The sequence below is a fragment of the Rhamphochromis longiceps genome, linkage group LG10 (genome assembly GCF_057381845.1).
Source record: "Rhamphochromis longiceps isolate RC_006_pf linkage group LG10, R_longiceps_female_GT1.1, whole genome shotgun sequence".
In the NCBI taxonomy this organism is placed as follows: Eukaryota; Metazoa; Chordata; class Actinopteri; order Cichliformes; family Cichlidae; genus Rhamphochromis; species Rhamphochromis longiceps.
In genome coordinates this window covers 5,413,098-5,431,886 of record NC_140566.1, presented here as the reverse complement: position 1 = coordinate 5,431,886, position 18,789 = coordinate 5,413,098, and the positions used below count along the sequence as shown (strand labels likewise).

The 18,789-nt window shown below is 40.5% G+C and overlaps 1 protein-coding gene across 7 annotated transcripts in view; it reads right to left on the bottom strand.

Annotated features, from left to right (window-relative positions):
• The window catches only part of robo3 (roundabout, axon guidance receptor, homolog 3 (Drosophila)), a 184,199-nt gene that overhangs the window by 84,090 nt on the left and 81,320 nt on the right, over positions 1 to 18,789 (bottom strand). For 6 of the 7 annotated variants that reach the window (XM_085419964.1, XM_085419966.1, XM_085419968.1 and 3 more), the window contains exon 2: positions 435 to 761. In XM_085419964.1, coding sequence (XP_085276090.1) covers positions 435 to 761 — 327 coding nt within the window. Of the gene's footprint in view, positions 1 to 434; positions 762 to 14,463; positions 15,045 to 18,789 lie in introns of those variants that run through there. The other variant, XM_085419970.1, reaches the window with a different exon arrangement.

Genomic DNA, 18,789 nt, shown 5'->3' with positions numbered 1-18,789 from the left:
TTGCCGAACCAGCAAAGCCCCTCTGCTGTGGAACCAGCTCCCAGTTTGGATTCAAGAGAGAGAGGGCATTCCCTACTTTTAAGTTAGACTTTAAAGGGCTGGAACCTGTGATGCTATAGGCTCAGGCAGCTGGGTGACTTCTCATGAGGCACTCTTTTTTTCTGTCTTCCCTCACCTCCCAGCCAACAGATCACAACAGATGGTTGCCTCTCCCTGAGCCTGGTTTTGTCTGTTAATGCCGAGTTTGTCCTCCCCACCATCGCCCAGTGCTGCTCATAAGGAACCATCCTTTTTCTCGTGCTATAGGCTTTTTAATTTATAATACAAGCATAAAACACTGAGATCACGGTTGCTGTGAACCCACGCTAAAACACACACACACTCACACAAGCTCCACAACTGAGCCTTATAGCAAAAACATCAAAGACACTTACTTGCCACTTCCAGCGATGCATTGCGACTGACTGCTTCACCCAAGTAGTTGCGTGCCACACACACATACACACCCTCATCAGGTTTGCTTCGCCTTCCATGTACAATTCGCAGAAAGAAGAGGGAGCCGCTGGGTAATAGCATCCTGTGGGACCGAGGGTCCTCTCGATCAGTCTCGACCCGCTCTCCGTCTTTGTACCATTCCACCATCGGGGTCGGACGCCCCTCAGCCTTACAGTTGAGGGTAGCTGGCTCCCCCTTGGACACAATTAAATCAGAGGGGTGCTCTACAATCCGAGGGGCGGCATCCTCTAATCTGGGTCGGGATCCTGGTGGGAAAAAGACACCACAGAGGAGAGACGAGTTAAAGACTACATTTGTGGTGTATGTTTTATTGTGATACAGCCAATGTCATTTGACATATCACGTCATGAGGAACACAGCATCTGCTTAGTCATTAATGCCAAATTATACAAAAACCTCATTTTAAGGCACTGAACTGAGTATAAGCCAAAGTTTGTACGATGGGAATACCGTAAAACTACATTGCTCACAGACTACGGATGTGAAGAACATGGTTACAAAAGCATACCAGTGGAAAGAATCGCACCTAACGAGCCTAAAAGTCCTCAGCCTTTTTTTTCCTTTTTATATATTGGCCACTACACACAAAAGGCAAGTGGGCGGCAAAACTTGTAAAAACACACTCAGCTCGCCTATTTCCAAACCTCTTGAGCTGGACTGCAGCTGAACTCGTCATTTTATCACCAACAACACGACTGTGTGAAATGAGCACATAATGTTACATTTCAAGTATAACTCGAGAGGACGTGTGAAATTACATGCTCTAAATTCAGCATCTATAAAACTAAAAGCAAATCCTCGAGCCGTGGATGAGAAGCATGAAGGCAGTAAATGCGCAGGAACCACTCTGATCTCAAGCCGATGAGAAAGTAGGCTGACTGAACTGTGCACATACTAAGATACTGAACACGTATAATCAGCTCTGTACTTTACTTTCAAAGAATGCTTTGCTGAATTGTCTCGACAGGTGTTTGGGGTTCAGGTTTGTGCTAATCTGTCCAAATGTATTGAATTCTTGTTCAGAGCTCTGCAAGTGTTCTCTTTCTCTTCTGAAAATTGGATTGAAAGACAGAAGCAGAGAGAGATTAAAGTAGGGTAACTCCCCCAGGTTCTTCTACCACCTCCAAATGTTGCTCTCCTTCGCCCAATAATCAACCTCGCTCCAGAAAAAGTTGGGACTAGTAAATCCATATTTTTTTCACAATGAAACATAGAAAACACGTCAAATATGTAAACCGAGACACTTTAAAAGCACAATAAATGCTGAAAGGTTTATGGAAGTTTAGGATCAACATATGCACCCATCTATACCGCATACTGTGTCTATTACAACACCATGGCATCGTGCTGAAATGCCCTGCCTGCAGTCCAGACCTCTCACCAGTTGAAAACATTTAGCACATCATGATGTGATCTGATAACAGACAAGAACAGGACAACATTCCAGCAGCTGGTCTTCTCAGTCCCCAGACTTTCACAGACTGTTGTTCAAGTGTGGATGCTGTTCCTATCAAATTCAAAGTCACACTGTTTTTCTCTGTTTAAACATTTGACGTGTTTTTGTGTTTGAATTTAATCCAAATCATTACATTCTGTGTTTTTTGTTTTTTACATTTTAGACGATGCCTGATTTTATTTTTTTTTTAGAATCAGAGTTGCAAATGATAGCATGAGGGTTGTGCTGTAACGTTAGAAAAGCAATAACATAAACTCAAAAACCACGAGGCACAAGTGAAACATCACCCTGGAGAGCAAACAAAAGCAAGAGAAGAGGAGGTGCATCATCGTCTGTGTTTTTCAGACGCTTGTGGGATTCATGAGTGTATTTCTGATTTGTCTTGCCTCACCACTATACTACCAAGCCATGCTGTTTTGTAAATTATAAGAGTGCTGCAATGCTTAGCAATATCCTAATGTTGAGCAGTGTTGTCTTTTTAGAACATTCACAGCAGGAGATTAGCCTGAGCGCTGTGCATTTAACAGGAAAACAGAAAACATGAATTGCTGTTTATTTTTTAGGAGCGCTGCAGCTGAGCTCCAGACTGTAGTTTTATTCCACACCACTGAAGCCATGATTGTTCAAATAAGACTTAAATAGGTTTTGTCTAAATTGCTTTCAATCATGAAAGCTTTTGTGTAAATTTGCATGTAAAGAAGACTGAAAACAAAAAGAAGACAGAGCTACAAGTGAGCAGATAGTGACACTGTTGCATTTGGACAAATCTTTAACCTAGGAGGTGATCAGCTCCCTGTGCTTATCCTCTAATATTGAGAGATAGCTTAAAACGTGCCTGCAGCATAGGAAAGTTGTAGACTGTATGCTGCAGGGTGACAGAAAAGAAAGACAGCTACAATAGTTCATCCCACAGGTGCATGGATAAAAGGAAGTTCAAAGGTTAAGACTTTCCTGATAACGTCTGATAAGAAAAGCAGTCAAAATTCTCGCCTTCAAAGCGACAAATCCTCAAGAAGGTTTTGGGGGATTAAAAACTCCACTTAAGTGCTTCCTGCCGATGGGATATAGAGTACCATATGACAGTCTTGCTCTCGATGAAATTACATTCAAAGAGATAGGAAGCTCAGGATAGGAGGAAAATGTGCAAAAGCTTTGAAGTTGCTTTTAGTTAGAATCAAATAGAAGCTGGAAAGCATGCACTGAAAGCACGACACAAGATAAGGATACACCTAAAATTACATTTAAAACACTGTTATTTGTTATCTTGTATCAAACATTACCACTTTCTTCACATTTCAGTTGACTAAAATGTTTTTACAGTTTTCGTTTTTTGATGACTTTGAACTGGGGCTGAAAGTGGTTGTAATTTAATTCAAGAATTCATGATAGTTTAATTTATACAAACGATTCCCAAAAAAGCACCTTGTGACGGAAAATATAAGCCTGAACTTGCACTGATCAAATTTAGAATCAGCGCTGTCGTTTTCTTTGAAAACCCAAATGGAATTCTACGCTGCAGCACTACCAGAGAAAACTTTTGATGTGAAGGATTTCTAAAAATGAATCAAATAAAGTAATATTGTTAAAAGGTTGCTCTTCTGTCGAATGCTAACAGAAAACAGTTGTCATTTGGTTAAGTGCTCTCTGACCTCCCTCAAGGCCTCTGAGCTGTAGACTGTTCATCTAATAGCTTTAAGGTAGTAGCATCGTGGCTGAGCTGAGCCTGTCTGATCGGGGATATCTGGAAGAGAGGAAGGGGGGTGTCTGTTGTGAGAACTCAGCAGGGCACAGCCTTTAAGAGCTGACTCATAAATTTTACAGTAAAAGCTGGTTGGAACAAGTCATGTGGAAATGTAAAGCAAAGGCTTTTAAGTAGGACGAGACCATCATGTGCGACTGAGCTAAATATTATCAAGAGAACGTCCAAGTTGCAACCACTGAAGACCAACTCTTGACAGATCATACGCCTGCTATCCACAGCAAAGCAAGCTTGGAGAAATGAACTTTCTCCCACTGTAGGAATATGTGGCATGTCACACAGAAAACTACAGCTCCACTGAAAGGATGACAGCAAACTGTCACTGCACCTGAGAAATCTTCAACAAGTATTATGGGAAAATGTCATTTTCTCAGCGTATACAATACCCACATTGATTCTGACGTAGATATGATGTTACAGAAAGGCAAAATGGTTACAGATCAACATAACAGAAAATGACTATACTGCTATGCATACAAGGATATTTGAATTTCTAAGGCAAGCAGCACTGCTCAGCTACTGAGCTCAAAGTGAGCGTAGACGTACGGTATGTAACGGATAAGGGCAAGGCTGGAAAAGATGAACTCCAATCAGGTTAAATGGACAGTTTGGAGTCTCGACAGTCTGACTGCTTGTCTTGAGAAGACTTTCTAATAGGAACGTCTGGGCCCTCTAAGGACCTATTAGCTCCCGTTCATCGTGTAATACAGCAGGATGGCAGCAACTCTCAATGATACATGTGAGATAATAAAGCCACAGGGATGCTCTAGGAGTCTATCCCGTGAGAACTGCAGCCTGGTTAACAGAGAGTGAAGAAAAGATGCAATACTGTCTAAATTATCAAATCAAAAACAGATACTGTGTGAGAGTTCCTGTTTAGATCCTGTTGCGAAAATTGTTTTTATTTCCTAATTAAAAAACTGGACAAAGAAATACAAGAAATGCAATATGAAACTTTCTGCAGCTTTGCAGTCACCACATCCCATCTACAGGAGAAACTTCAAGACATTCTCATCACGGCTAAAGAACAGGACTATTGGCAATAATGAATTATGTAACGCTGTACAATGTAAGGATAAAGGCTGTGCAGTGTTGTTTTGTTACACTGCTGAATGAAGGGTAAATTTAGACAAAGGGTAAATTCTTGGGAGTAACCAAGGAAAAGTCAACAAATTAACATGTGGATATAATCTAAGTGCAAAATCTCAGGCTCCTTAATGTCATCCTCTCCAAAAACAGGTATGGGCAACAGTTCATCAGTAGTAACATTTCTGGCAGACTGAGAATTGCAGATTGAGCCCAACCAATACATTAGTGGGGGCAATATATAAGATATCAGCTATTTGCTGATATACTAGCCTCAGCACATAAAGAATAGACAAGAGAAACACCTTATAAGCACGTTAGAAGGGTTGATAATGCAGTCTGTTCCCCAGAGGGCAAAGCAACTAAGTACAGTAAGTTATTAATTCACTTGTTGTGACTTGTAAATAACTACACTTGACAAATGATTTGAGTGTCTAAAAGATTCAGATCAAGTTTTTAACTCACCAAACGTTCAGGTCAGTGTTGATCCTACATCTGTATCAGCTGACACTAATCTAGACCAACCAGACTTTCTAATATTTCCAATTATTGTTATCTTTACTTCACTTTCTGCAAATATCTCTCAAAACTATGTCTGAAAAATGTCTTTAATTGAACTGTTTCTGATGCATGAACTGTAATCTCTCATCTATGAGGGGAACCCCCCACCAACACCCCACCCTCACTGCATCTACAAACTCATTAGCCTATAGTGATAATGCTGGCAGGGCTGTGATCAATCGCGGCTTCTGGTAAACCTAGTGGAGTTTTTCTTTTTCAGGTTTAATCAACTACAAATGTGCTACAGGTGTGCTGTCTATCTGCATTGTTACTACATCACAGTAATTCAAAGAGCAGATAGTTGGACATCTTTACCATAAAAATTAAAAGTAAAATAAATGGAAATAAATAAATCAGATCTAATTTTTTTTACATGTCAGTATGTTAACATATATGCGATTATGTATTTTGAAATTTTAGGAAACCTGTTGCATTTGAATTTGCCTGCCACTTAAAAATGTTACTCCCTTTACGTTCGCTTCTCTTCTGTAGCACTAGCTATACTGAAGCACCACAACCAGAACATCTCTGGATTGTTGATGAGTGGGTACAGTAAATGATATGCAAGTAAATGTACAGTAAATGATTTCTTAAACCTCCTACGTCTATAGGATTCTCTTTTATGTGTTATTGTTCCTTAAAAATTGGATTTGAATTGGACTGGAAGGTGGACAATGATGTAGAATATTAACTCTCCTCAAATGTGCTAAACACAAAGTAGCAAGTCTGTTTTGAAAATGTGAGCAGAAAATAAGGATAACTTTCTCAAAGTGTAGTAAGTAAAAATCAAATGAATTCAGTCGCCTCGAGGAGCTTAAATAAATCCTCAAGTGCAGGTACCAAAAAATAAAACACTTAAGTGCAGTATTTGTACTTCAGTAATTCCCACCCCTGCTTATATACTTACAGACAGTTAAGTCTGTAAGTATTTATGTCCTTCCATAACAGCCTTTCTTCAGCTGTAAAGTGGGATGATACAGTAACTTGATTCTTACTTGGTGTAACTACAAAGGTGCTTATTCCAGGAAATAATTCGTCCTATTCAGCATGAAATTTCACTTCTTACCTGATGAATCTGAAGCACCAGACTCAAAATCCAAGAGCTCAGCCCAGAAAGCACTCTGTATTTAGAATATTTGGTAAATGGTAAATGGCCTGTATTTGTATAGCGCTTTACTAGTCCCTAAGGACCCCAAAGCGCTTTACACATCCAGTCATCCACCCATTCACGCACACATTCACACACTGGTGATGGCAGCTACATTGTAGCCACAGCCACCCTGGGGCGCACTGACAGAGGCGAGGCTGCCGGACACTGGCGCCACCGGGCCCTCTGACTACCACCAGTAGGCAACGGGTTTATATATATATACATATATATTTAAATATATATATCCTGAAACATCAGTAGAAATGCAGAAACTTTCAAACATCTTCAATGATTTTCACAAACAGGGGGAGTTAATTAAACCCGTGAGGGTGACGGAGAAATAGCGAGGACAGTGAGTTCACAAAACAAATGAAAAACTGGGAAGAAAACAGCCGAGGGGAGCACCAACCACCACTGCAATGTCCTTTCTGTAATGGAGCCAGAAAAAGTATCGAGCTAGAACTTTGTCTCATCTAGTACAAGAATAAATGTCTTGGTGTGTCCTGTGCTTTTAAAAGGAGTACAAAAGAAAAATCACAGATATCTACAGTTGATTCCGAGCCCCAGTCCTGCCTTATTGCACAACAAACACAAGAGACCTTTCATCATTTACTTCTTCTTAAATGATAAAAAAAAATCAGAACACCCAGTAATCCGGGATCTGTCCAAATGGTACAAGACTGGGGCTGATGATTGATCTGCATTTGATCACCGCACCACTGGCGTCTTCCAAGACATAAAGTAGAAAGATATCTATTCTGTATCTTTCAAGAACACCTGGACAATTAATTGAAAATGAATCAAAGCTAATTCAGAACCTCTAATTGTGCTCTAAAGTGATTTTGATTTGAAGGCACATCACCCATTGCTGACAGCATTTTCCAAACACAGATGGCACAGTGATGGTCAGACTCATGCAGCAAATCCAAGAAGGGTCCTCATTTTGTCTGATATTTGTACAAGGCTCAATCTTGAGGTCAACACAAATCTTGCGCTGCAGCCATAAGTACAAGCTGTCTCCAGCATGCAGCCCACCCCTGAGCAAACCACAGCGACTCACAGAAGGTTTCAGCGCATTAGTGGAGCGTGAATCCAGTCCACTAGTCAAATTATAGGACACACAGAAAACAAATATTATATTATGGAAAACCATGTAAGGAGCTCTGAAACGCTCTTTACTTAGTTTGTCAAAGAAAATTCTCACTAAGAAGAATCTTCGCAATTAATAATTGATTTATTTCTGGTTTGCAAGTTAAAAGAATCTAAACTATGAATAAAAACTAGAGCAACAAGCTGAAATCATGAAATTTAGAACATTTCTATGTGCAAAAGTATAATAAATAACACAATAAATAAATTAAAAAAGGATCAAAATATGTGATAACTGAACTTCTACCAATGGCCCGATCACCTCACTTGTATCTGTAAATTTCATATTATAAAGTGCTGTGAAAATGCAGCAAGGAAGTTAGGTATAAAAGTTCTATTGAAATACATAACAACACTGTGTATGTATCAGAAACGTTTGGTTGACGATGGCCTTGGAGGGAAAAGGACATAAAACGTGGACGGCACTCCAGCCCAGCGAGTCTTCCAAACCAGACAGGCTGAGAAATGCCTTTCATTTCAATGTGAAGGACTTGAAAATAAATCAGAATACTGCAATACATCAAACACTGCATTCCTTATCGCTCTGTGGTGATTTGTGGTAAAGAAGACAGATTAACCCAGGCTCTGCCTTAGCAAGTCAAATTAAGCCTAAGATGAGCTAACCCTCACACTGCGCTCAAGATAACCGACCTTCCCTCCAGAGTCTGCTCCTTCTGGTTAGAAAAAGTCTCTTTCTGTTGAAATAAAAGTACCTCTGACTGGCTAACAGGGGGAGCGTAATAATCTTTAAAGAGGGAACAGTGGAGTGAAGAAGATGCTGTAATTCCTTTTCCTCTCCTATTTTTCTTTGTAAAGATTTCTTGTTTTACAATTCCTCCACCTTCTATTTACTGAAGCTGCAGGAAGTGATTTGGAAATGTGTATTCAAAGTTAAACTGGCAGCAGCGAACGAGGCAAGCTGCAGTTTTTTCCTCCAGCTTTGTACTCTTTAACCCTCTGGGGAACATAAAATGAAGTACTTGCATGACAATACAAAGTGGCTTTAACTGAGCCCGTGTTGATGCTAAGCATCTAAATGAGTGGGGTCAACTTTGGAAAAGGAACTTCTGTGTTTTTTATACTGTCTCTGCTGAGGTCGTGAACAGTTTGGTGGGAAAGGGGCCGAAGCTGCTTCGTCCTGCTCCTTTCTTTGAAAAGCAGGGATCATGGAAATGTGAGTGAGAATGGCCCTGTGAGTATAGCCTCTTCCTCTGGTGAAGAACCTGTATGAGCTGGATGTTCGTGCACGCTGACCAGGCAGAAGCTTGAGAGCAAAGTGCATTTTCTGCTCCAACAGGAAGAAAGCATTTTCCCACTAAAAATGTTCCTGGTGGTACAAGATGCCTGAGAGACTAGAAAGTTGATTAAGCTTTGATTTACTTCCACCTACAGAAACAAGACTGAAGGGCTGTGAAATGTCTTAAAAATTGACATTTCTACTGTTTACTTTGAAACATACTTCAACAAGACCCCACCTGACATTTTGGTATGAATGATCATAATAATGTGGGGGATGTTTCAGCTAAACTATTCTTTCCAGCCCAGCATCCTTCAAGTTATCACAGACCTTGTCAGTTGGAGCTCCAGCAGCCCGATGGTAACAAGCATCGATTTTGTTTTCTGCTCACTCCACCAAAGCGGTTTCAAGCTTTGAAAGAAGAAGAGAACAGCAACTGTATTTGGTGACTGAACTCCCACACTTCATCCCATTTCACTGTAAGTGCTCTTTGTGATGAGCGCAGAGCGGGGGTAGGTGGGTGGGAAATATAAGCATGGAGATAGTTAGTGGATGGTTTGGCTCCAGAAAGGCTGTATGATGATGGCACGATTGTTCATTATCTCTAATTATCTGTCCATTAGTGATCGCTGACGAAGGTGCAGTCTCTCAGTCGTGTCAAAGAGGAAATCCTCGAGGGGACTCCAAGACAGGAACAAGGCTGGTTGTGGGTGGCCAAACACATCAGTGAGGAAATGCCACTGGTTTCCTGTCCCACAACAGTATATTTCAAGATTAGCCCCTATTGGATGTGTGTCCCCTTATACAAACAGACACAAATGTGCAGGCTGGCTGCTATCTCTCTGAAAACACACATTACACCACATCGTATTTTGAGGGAGGAAAGGGTCGAGACAACGACTTCCTGAAGAGGATCCACGACATCACTAACATGACAAAAATAAACTACGGTGCGTGGTTTTATTTTGTTTTACTGACTCTTAGCTTGCTAGTCAAACATGAAATAATCTACATGGAGAGTGCCTGTATTATTAAAAAACAGCTCATGAGACCATGATAGCAATTAGCTCAATCATATATGATACACATTTCCAAGACCCTTTATTTAAGTGGTAAGATGCAGCCTTGACATACTGTTGAGGACATTTCAAGTAACACTGGTCCTGATGTATCATTAAGTCATGAAGTGAAAAGCTGTAAAGAGCAAGAGCTGGATTAACATCCAGCTGCTGTCACTTCTATAAGTGCTACAAATTCAAAAGGTTTTTGAGGTGAAGGTAAGGTGCCTATTAAAGAAATCAGTCAATTAGTCATAGCTATCAATCACCCACCAGGGCAAACAAACAGCCATAGAGACACTCAAATTCCTCCTATCCCCAACTCGATGTGTGTATCGACACCGTCGTCAGAAAAAAAAGTTGTCCCTGTCAGTTTTTTACCTTGCCATTAAATCATCAACAGTAGCTGTCAGTTTCTGGCTACTACGGCATCACCTTGACACATCCGTGTAGAAAATAATCCATTATCAGGTGGCTTTTTCTCATGCAGAGCTTTTGAGTGCCAGACTCACAAATATATCCACAGCACTGAGTTACTGCTCTGACAGCTGTGGCAGTACCCACGGGCTTTTTCTTTGACTCTCCAGCAGTCAGAGTTATGTCACTGCTTCAAACATCGGCAGATAACTTAAACAGGATAAACATGAAATCTGACTGGCTGCTTCACCAGTCAGATTTCATGATGACCTCACCCTTTATTAGACAGATAGTCAGACACTGAAGCGATAAAAGGATGAGGAGTGTAAGTGTTTGTAAGAACAATGCAAACACTGCTTACCCATATGGAAAAGAAATAGTAAAAACTTATAAAAGACTTGCATAAGATGTGGCCTACTTCATATAGTGAATCATATAAGGCTTATATGATTTACTCATGAAAATGGCCACTTTCATATATTGTTTTAGTAAGTATCCAAAACATACAAGTTTCATTTATATAATTTTTCTAGGGATCTTATATCTGTTTTCACTCTTGTATGCTTTTCATACAAGTTTCACACAAGACAGATACAAACTTTATAAGATTTATATATATCTTTTCCATATGGGTAATCATCCAGGTAAGCAAATCCCATTAAGTTGAATGTGTTCATATGGGAGAAATGTTTTGTCACTCATCCAAGTAACTGAAGGTCAGCACCACTGACTAGCAATGGGCTGTGCGCTCAGATTTGTGTCTCACTGCCAGCCTGAATGCAATTCGCACAAACAGTTATTATATTTAAGGGAGAATTATTTTTTCACAGAGGGCAGGTAGGTTTGGATAACATATTTCCCTTTTTAAGTGAAATGATTATTCAAAAACTGTACTTGAGATATCTTTGTCTGAAATCTAATGTTAGGGGTAATCCATCTGTCTGCAGCCTAAGGCTGGAAGCTTAGGTATACTGTGTTGGGCCCTAAAGGCAGTTGCACTTGAGACCTTCAAGGAGTAGGGAGTGCTACGGTAACTTGGCCTGCCAGCACCCGCTGCTAAATAGAGATGAGTTTAAGTCCTTTCCCTTGATGCCTGATGAAGAAGGAGCTCAGTGTTTGTTGATTTTGGCTCGCTGTGGTAGGAACATGCAGCATAGATAATAAGCAGTGCCATTAAGAGAGGGAGCGCAAGCCTTAGTTTGCAGATGAACGAGCAAAAACACCCCACTGACATGTTTACAAAGTGCTTTTATTTATTTACTACAGCCCAGTACACAAATAACTTGTTATTAATGCATCATGAGGTGCAGTCAATCTGATGTGTAATGGATATTTGTGACTGTGAAATTCTATTATCATGGGTACGCATAATAAGCGGCTGTTCAACGACTAGCATACGCAAATTCACCTCATGTTTTTTTTAGCATTACTTATTATTCATTTCTAGAACTGGTTGACCAGCAGCTTGAAAAAAAAGCAAAACTACTCAAATAAGATTCAGAAAGTGGATGGATGATTAACGCTGCTGATTCTGAGGTAACAGGAGGAGGAGTTTTAGTTCCTTGCCCCGATTTCGAGTGTTATTTTTCAACCGGCGCAAGTTATGATCTTCTTGTAGCTTGAATGCTACACTGTGCCTCATTTCAGTGCATCATGCTTGAATGTATTGACAGCCTAATTGATCTGTGCAGAACAGATGGGCAGGCAGGTGGGGGGAGGAGGAAGGTACGCTCACTGTGCGAGTGCATGTTTGTTCTCGGAAATGACTACAAAGCTTTTTGTGTCTTTTTTCTTTCTGCAGAAAAAGGAATGTTGTCAATATTCCAAAAGCAAAAACAAAATGAGCTACTGCATATTGGAGCGCTGTTAGGAGCCATTCCAGTCGGCAGTGATGACTGTAACATAAAAATAACAAAGTAAATCTAGGTTTACAATGTGGAGTGCAGCTGGTAAAAGTCTCGCGCTGGGCTTCCATCTGAATAGCCACCTAAATGGAACGGTGCTATCTCATTTTTGAAACACTGTACTGGTTACTGACTGCCAACAGAATTCACAAGAACTGTTTTGTATCAGTGTCCATTAGTACGTCCATGGGTTTGTGCAAAAAGCATTTTTCAAACAGCACATTCATCTCTGTGGGACACATCTTAGAAATTCGGAAAAATAAAAATACACATCTTTTTACTTTAGTCATTCACGTGGTTTTGGTTTTAGAGTGAACTGGTCTTTTTGCCACCAGGATCTAGTGGTTGTGCCCCAACTTTAAAGAGGACTACTCAGACATCTCAATACAATCTCGGCAGCAGTTATAACTCCTGTCAAACTGTCCTTGATCAATCCATTAAACCCCTCCAAACCTCCTCCACTGTAACTCACTGAGGCTGACAGCATGTCTGAAAAACCTTGTGCGCAAAATGCACAACTGCCAGAAACAGAAGAAAGGGTTTTAAACAATGGCCATCTCGGTAATTGTGCTATTTCAGCCACATTACACCCCACGGTACTTCCCTCCCTAAAGGAAATTGAGCTGTGTGCTCAGACTGTAATTACAGAGTGGTTATCTAGGTTTGGTGTCGGCTATTTCATCTGGCAACTAGTCTGGTGAGGACATCCACATTGCAACAAAGCAGCTGTTTTCAGCTCCTGCCTTGAAGTCACATCAATAAAGTACATTGTAAACACATGAGTCACTGACAGTCATTGGAGAAGAGTTTCCTGAGGTCATCGAGGTGACTGATAGTGACAGCGGTGATTGGCAGATTCCAGTGTCATATTACTGGAAAAACAGTCTGAGACCAGACTCTGTGACTCTGGCTCCGCATGAACGGCCCCTTCACACGAAGACGAGGGATGGAGAATCATTCCTAAACTCTTCTTAGGGGGGGGGGGGGAGTCTGCTGCTAAAAACAGTACAGTTCTCTCTTTTTTTTAACTCACCATGTGTTTGCTAAAGTGAAAATAAGCAGCTTTAATCCAGCCTTTATAGTCCCAGAGGAGCATCTGGAGTCAGTGAAGGAGCACTTTCACAGATGCTGAGTTCATAGGCAATGTTTACAGGCTTGTAAAAGGGAGCCTCAGCAGTGGGGCTGGGCCCAAAGACACCACACTGACACAAATGATATCATCCCACTTGTGTCAAAAAACATTGCTTTAGTACGTCGCACATGGAGGTTCATCTGTGCTGAACACAGACATGAATGCATGTTGACAAAGAGCCTGTAGCCAACTGGCAGCAATTTCAGTTATACACGTGTGATTGATGGAGGATCTGAGGATCCAGCAGTCTCATTTAAACATATCTCTATCATCCCAGAGGTGTCTGATGTCTACAAGAAAGAGCCATACTATGACTCGTAGTGTGCGTATGTGGCAGATTTCGCTTCTGAAAGCTGAAATCAAAAGCACCATATGCATACGTCTGAAGGCAGAGTCATGAAACAACAAAAGCCAATATTGTGCATCATACATTTATATCCAGGGATTCGGTGACACTTAAACCTACACTGTTTGGTACTCTCCACCACACAGACTGGGACATAGAGGAGCTGCTTAACATTTTACACGCAGCAGCAGCTGGTAAAGGCTTTTTCCACCAAACCTTGTACAGTAGCAAGAAAGCATGCATTTTTTAGCAATGCTGTCCACAGAGGGATTCAAACTTTCAACCCTGCCACACTCACTTACAGTAGTGGAGAAGAAACTGAAGGGTTTTTGTTTCACAATTGCATTGTGTCCATAATTCATCTAATGGGCCCAATGCTAGAGATAAATGAGCCAGCAAAGTCAGATTTCTGTGGGGAGCAGATGCTGGTGATAATCCAGTATCCCCTGGGCAGGTCACACAGTAAAGCTGCATATGGGCTACTCTGCTGTCTGTTGTTCCTAAGTGGCCTTTTAAGTGACATCATCTAGGAGGATTACTCACTTATGCACAAATGCTGACATAAAGGGGGCTTCCTACAAGATCAGCTGACTGATGTGAAATAGTAACTTTGTAAACTTTATAACGGACATTGTACAAGTGTTTTGTTTGTTTGATAACCATAACCACAAAACAAGCAATTTAAAACTTACCATATGCCAAACTTCCGAGTGCAAATACAACCAGTAAGGGAACCAGAGCCGGACTGTACTCCATTATACAAATGTGCACATAGGTAGATAAGGTTGGTGGCAGTCTTTAGGCTGTCAAACAGCAGGAGCAGCACTTATAATTTCCACACAGACCCACAAATGAGCGCCAGCCTATGGTATGAAATGTCAGCAACTAGCAGCGGACTCCGCAGGCAGCATCTCAGCCGCTCTACAAATAAACCACAAATTCAAACTTTAATCCCTCAACGCTTCTGCAAAATCTGCGCTTAGTGTCGTACAAAGCAAGCTGCAGGTGATGATCGGAGGGGCGGCTGAGAGTAAGGTGAAGGCGGCGCCCGGTCAATGAGTCCCGTTTTTTCCTCTTTTTGTTTGTTTTTAACAGAGGAGAAACATTCATCAGGGCTTAGTCCTGTAGAAAAACAGCCCCAAAGTAGCCGGAGTCATCGTACCAGGACGAAACGTCCACTTTGTTAAAAGCTCAGCTCCATGTGTGTCACTGCTCCGTCCCTCTCTGTCGCTCCGCCACCAGCACTGAGCCTCAGCAGCAAACAGTGCGCTCCCGGAGCCAAAGCGTACCACGGTAACAGTGGCCACAATGGCATTACCGGCTTCCGCTTGTGCTTTCAAAATAAAATTCTGATGAAGCAACCTGATGCAATGCCTACGGCTATATTATAAATTGATAAGTTAGAGAAGCATATCTTTAAGAGGGTAATCACTGGAAAATGAATATTAAAAAACAGCTGTGTTAATGCCAGTGGAGCCGGCAGGTCCTGACTGACCTAACAAAATGTGAATGATTGGTTACAGAAATCATTCAACCTGTCAGGGTTTCTATGCACCTCATCTAATAGTTTCGACTCCGGAATATCTATCTATCTATCTATCTATCTATCTATCTATCTATCTATCTATCTATCTATCTATCTATCTATCTATCTATCTACACAGAGAGAGAGGGAGAATCTACACTATTAACAAAAGCACATCTCAGTTAAGCTGTGACAAAACCACCAGCCTGCTGTAACAGTATGCTGAAGGCAGACTCAGCATGCCTCCGGTTCATCCTTGTTTAATTCCGACTAACTTTACCACTCCAGTACCATTCTCTTAAAGGGCCAGTGCGCTCAATTTCAATGCGTATGTTGCGGGAGCCTCCGAGGGACCATTACAGTGAAACCTTGTCAGGCTATGTATGTAATGTTCGTATACCTTCTAACCAACAAAACACGATAGGACCATGACCAGTTAGTCATTTCTGTTAAATTCAGATTTAAATAAACTTCAGGGTCTTAGAGACACAACAGAGGCAACTACAGTTGAAGCAAAACGTTTGTGAACCTTCTCGTAACTCCCATAACATCTGCCTGGATTAATAATAAAATGGCAAAAGTTACTAATGGAAATATTTACTTGTTTTTTTTTTTTTTCAGCCATTACTGTGGGTGATTACTCAGTGTGCTTGATCTGGACATGAAAAGTAGATACGGTTAGTGTTTCGTCAGATTGTATTTTGGCTATAATTGTAACTTAGATGAAGATTAGAGACGAGTAACCAATACAGAATCCCACAAGTAATCCAAACAGTTTTGTACTTTGTCTCTGTTACTCCGTTTCTGTGTCCTCCATGCGCTGGTAAGATGTTTCCCACTTAAGCTGTGAATTTTCCTCAGCATTGAGAAGAAGTCACCATGCTGTTCAAAAAAGTCCAGATGTATAATATGCAATCAAAGACAGCTTGGACACTTTATCTTACATCTATATAGTTATATATATGAATATTTTGCATCCTTGAACACGCTATGAAGAGCATGAATGCTAATGTAGTGCTGCAAAGATTCATGATCTTTGCATTCATTCAGAAACCACCTTTTTTTTTCTTAAACTGAACTCATAATACTCAATGAGGCGCAAATGTCAGCTTTTATCTCATGGCTGTTATCTAAACACACAGGCATAAATAATTTTGGCAATAGTTTGAATCCAAATGCAAATTTCTCTTACATGTGTATGACCTTTGATTGTGCCGACTGTGATGCTATGTATACAAATAAGGCGATAGAAATGACTCAGGCACTAAAAGATGCAAACAAGCCCCCCACACTGCTGCAAAATGTCACTATTTATCTGAGCACAGGCTCTGCCTGCAACTGATGGAAAGCGAAAAGCAATATTACATGTGCCAGGAGATACGGCAAACTGCAGCCAATGAAACTTGACTTAAGAGCCACAATTCTGCAATAAGGAATGATTGGCTAGAGTGCTGTTGAGCTGAATAAATATTAGGGGTCAGAAAGACCTGGTAAACACACAGCTCTTGACATTTATAGAAATGCATTGAATGGTGGTTTGCATCAAGCTGCACATACTAAGTTGAGCTTTAACACATTCTGTCTCGCTGTGTTCTCAGCATTGCATGAAACAGAAATAATTCCACATCAGTAAGGTCACAGTGTCTGCTGCAGAGAGCTGAAAATAAATTCTCTCTTTTTGGGTTAACAGGAAAAATGAGAAGCAAGCGCCACTTAAACACCCCTGATATTTCTTTCATGTTTTATGCATGTACATGTTTAATTTAATTGCAGAAACTGATTAATTGAGCATTGCTCTGTGATTGAATAAAACATGATGAGGCCCTCCACTTAAACGCATTTCCGTTTGTCTGTGACTGATGCCGCTACTTTGGTGCTTTCATCAAACATTTGGCATAGCTGTCAGTGGAATCAAGCACTCCATGAATTCAGACTAATTATCCACATTAGGAACTGAATTACAATGACAGCCCATCAGTGTGGATTGGTGCTGTGCAACACATTTGCAGCTGAGCCATAGACCACAGAGTTTTGCCCTTTCCACGCACAAAGATTTGCGTGTGGAAAGGGCATAATTTTTGCTATTCATTTGAAAGCATTGTAAAGGCCACGTAGAGTCAACTTTTGTGAAATGCCAGCATTAAAACATTTCCTGGAATTCCTGGCAGCATAGGAAAAGACGGCCTCTATAATATATAGAGGCTAATTGATGGTTTGGTTGGCAGGAGACTTTTCATTGCCCTACCTCTAGACCAGCCAGTGTTTGAACAGAGTCTCTGGAATCTACAAACAATAAATGTCAATCCAAATAAAAAAGAGTGTTTCCACAGTTGTTTAGAACAGATCCACTGAAAGAGTTGAATTCAGCACATGGCAAGCACGCTTCAAGACAAACGTATCGTCATATTAAGTAATGCACTGGGCAGCTGAGCCTATATTTATAAATAAACTAATGACTTTAAGTGAAAGGAGCCTATGATGTATGAAGGATCTTTTTTTCCCCTCTTTTGGCCGAGGCTGCACTGTTTCTGCAGGCTGTTTAACTGTTCCACTCTGAATGGCTTTCAAATGCCTTTCAGAAGAGTGAGAAATATCAAGCATCCCCCAAACATCAATTTATGGAAACCAAATCAGGCTTTCAGACCAACGTACCACACACATATCATTTACATATAAGCTCCAAAATAATCAAAAGGAAAGAGACTTGTTATTTAAAAGTCTATTCGTTTATTTAAGATGAGACAGAGCTCATTTTGCATGCATGTGTGATGCAAACAACAAACTATCAGTGCTTTGTCATTTTAAGGAAAATTAATCTCTTGCACTTCTCACCATGAAGGGTTTTCTAAAGAGTGCTTTCAGTATATGAAGCTGTCCCAATGGCATTGAGTAGTTGTGGAGACAGATTAATTCTTAAAAAGTATACAATTTCTTTTGGCTTCATCCTTCTTCTTTAAGCAGCATTGTTGTAGGTCAAACCTGATGATTCATGAAGTGTCATGTAGAAATGTATTACTTCCTGTCCAAGGATGTCTATAGATGTGACTGACTCTGAGGACAGAACAATAAGTGACCTTGGAGATGTCCATTAAATGGAAAATGACATATTTTGTTCTTTCTTTGTGTCTTTTAAAATAGGGGGTCATTTTAAGGAGCCAGTACATGGCTAGTAGAGGACCATTGTAAGTACAATAGGTGGATTTATTGTTGTGTTTTTAAAGAATGCATTATATTCATCATATGCATTGTGTTCCAGTTTTCCACTTTTAGAGTTGAACAAATAAAGACACAGTAGACATTGAGACACTGATAGTCCACATGATATGATATTCCCAGGGTGTGGTTGTGTTTTTGAGATGAGCATTCTTATTATATTTTGAGTTGTGCTGCCAATTACAGTTTTTGTTGTACAGTTTTATTGTTTAACTTTGAAGGATAGTTTTGCTTTGCTTTGTTTTTTTTAACCTAGTTTTACTTCCTGCTTTTTAAATTA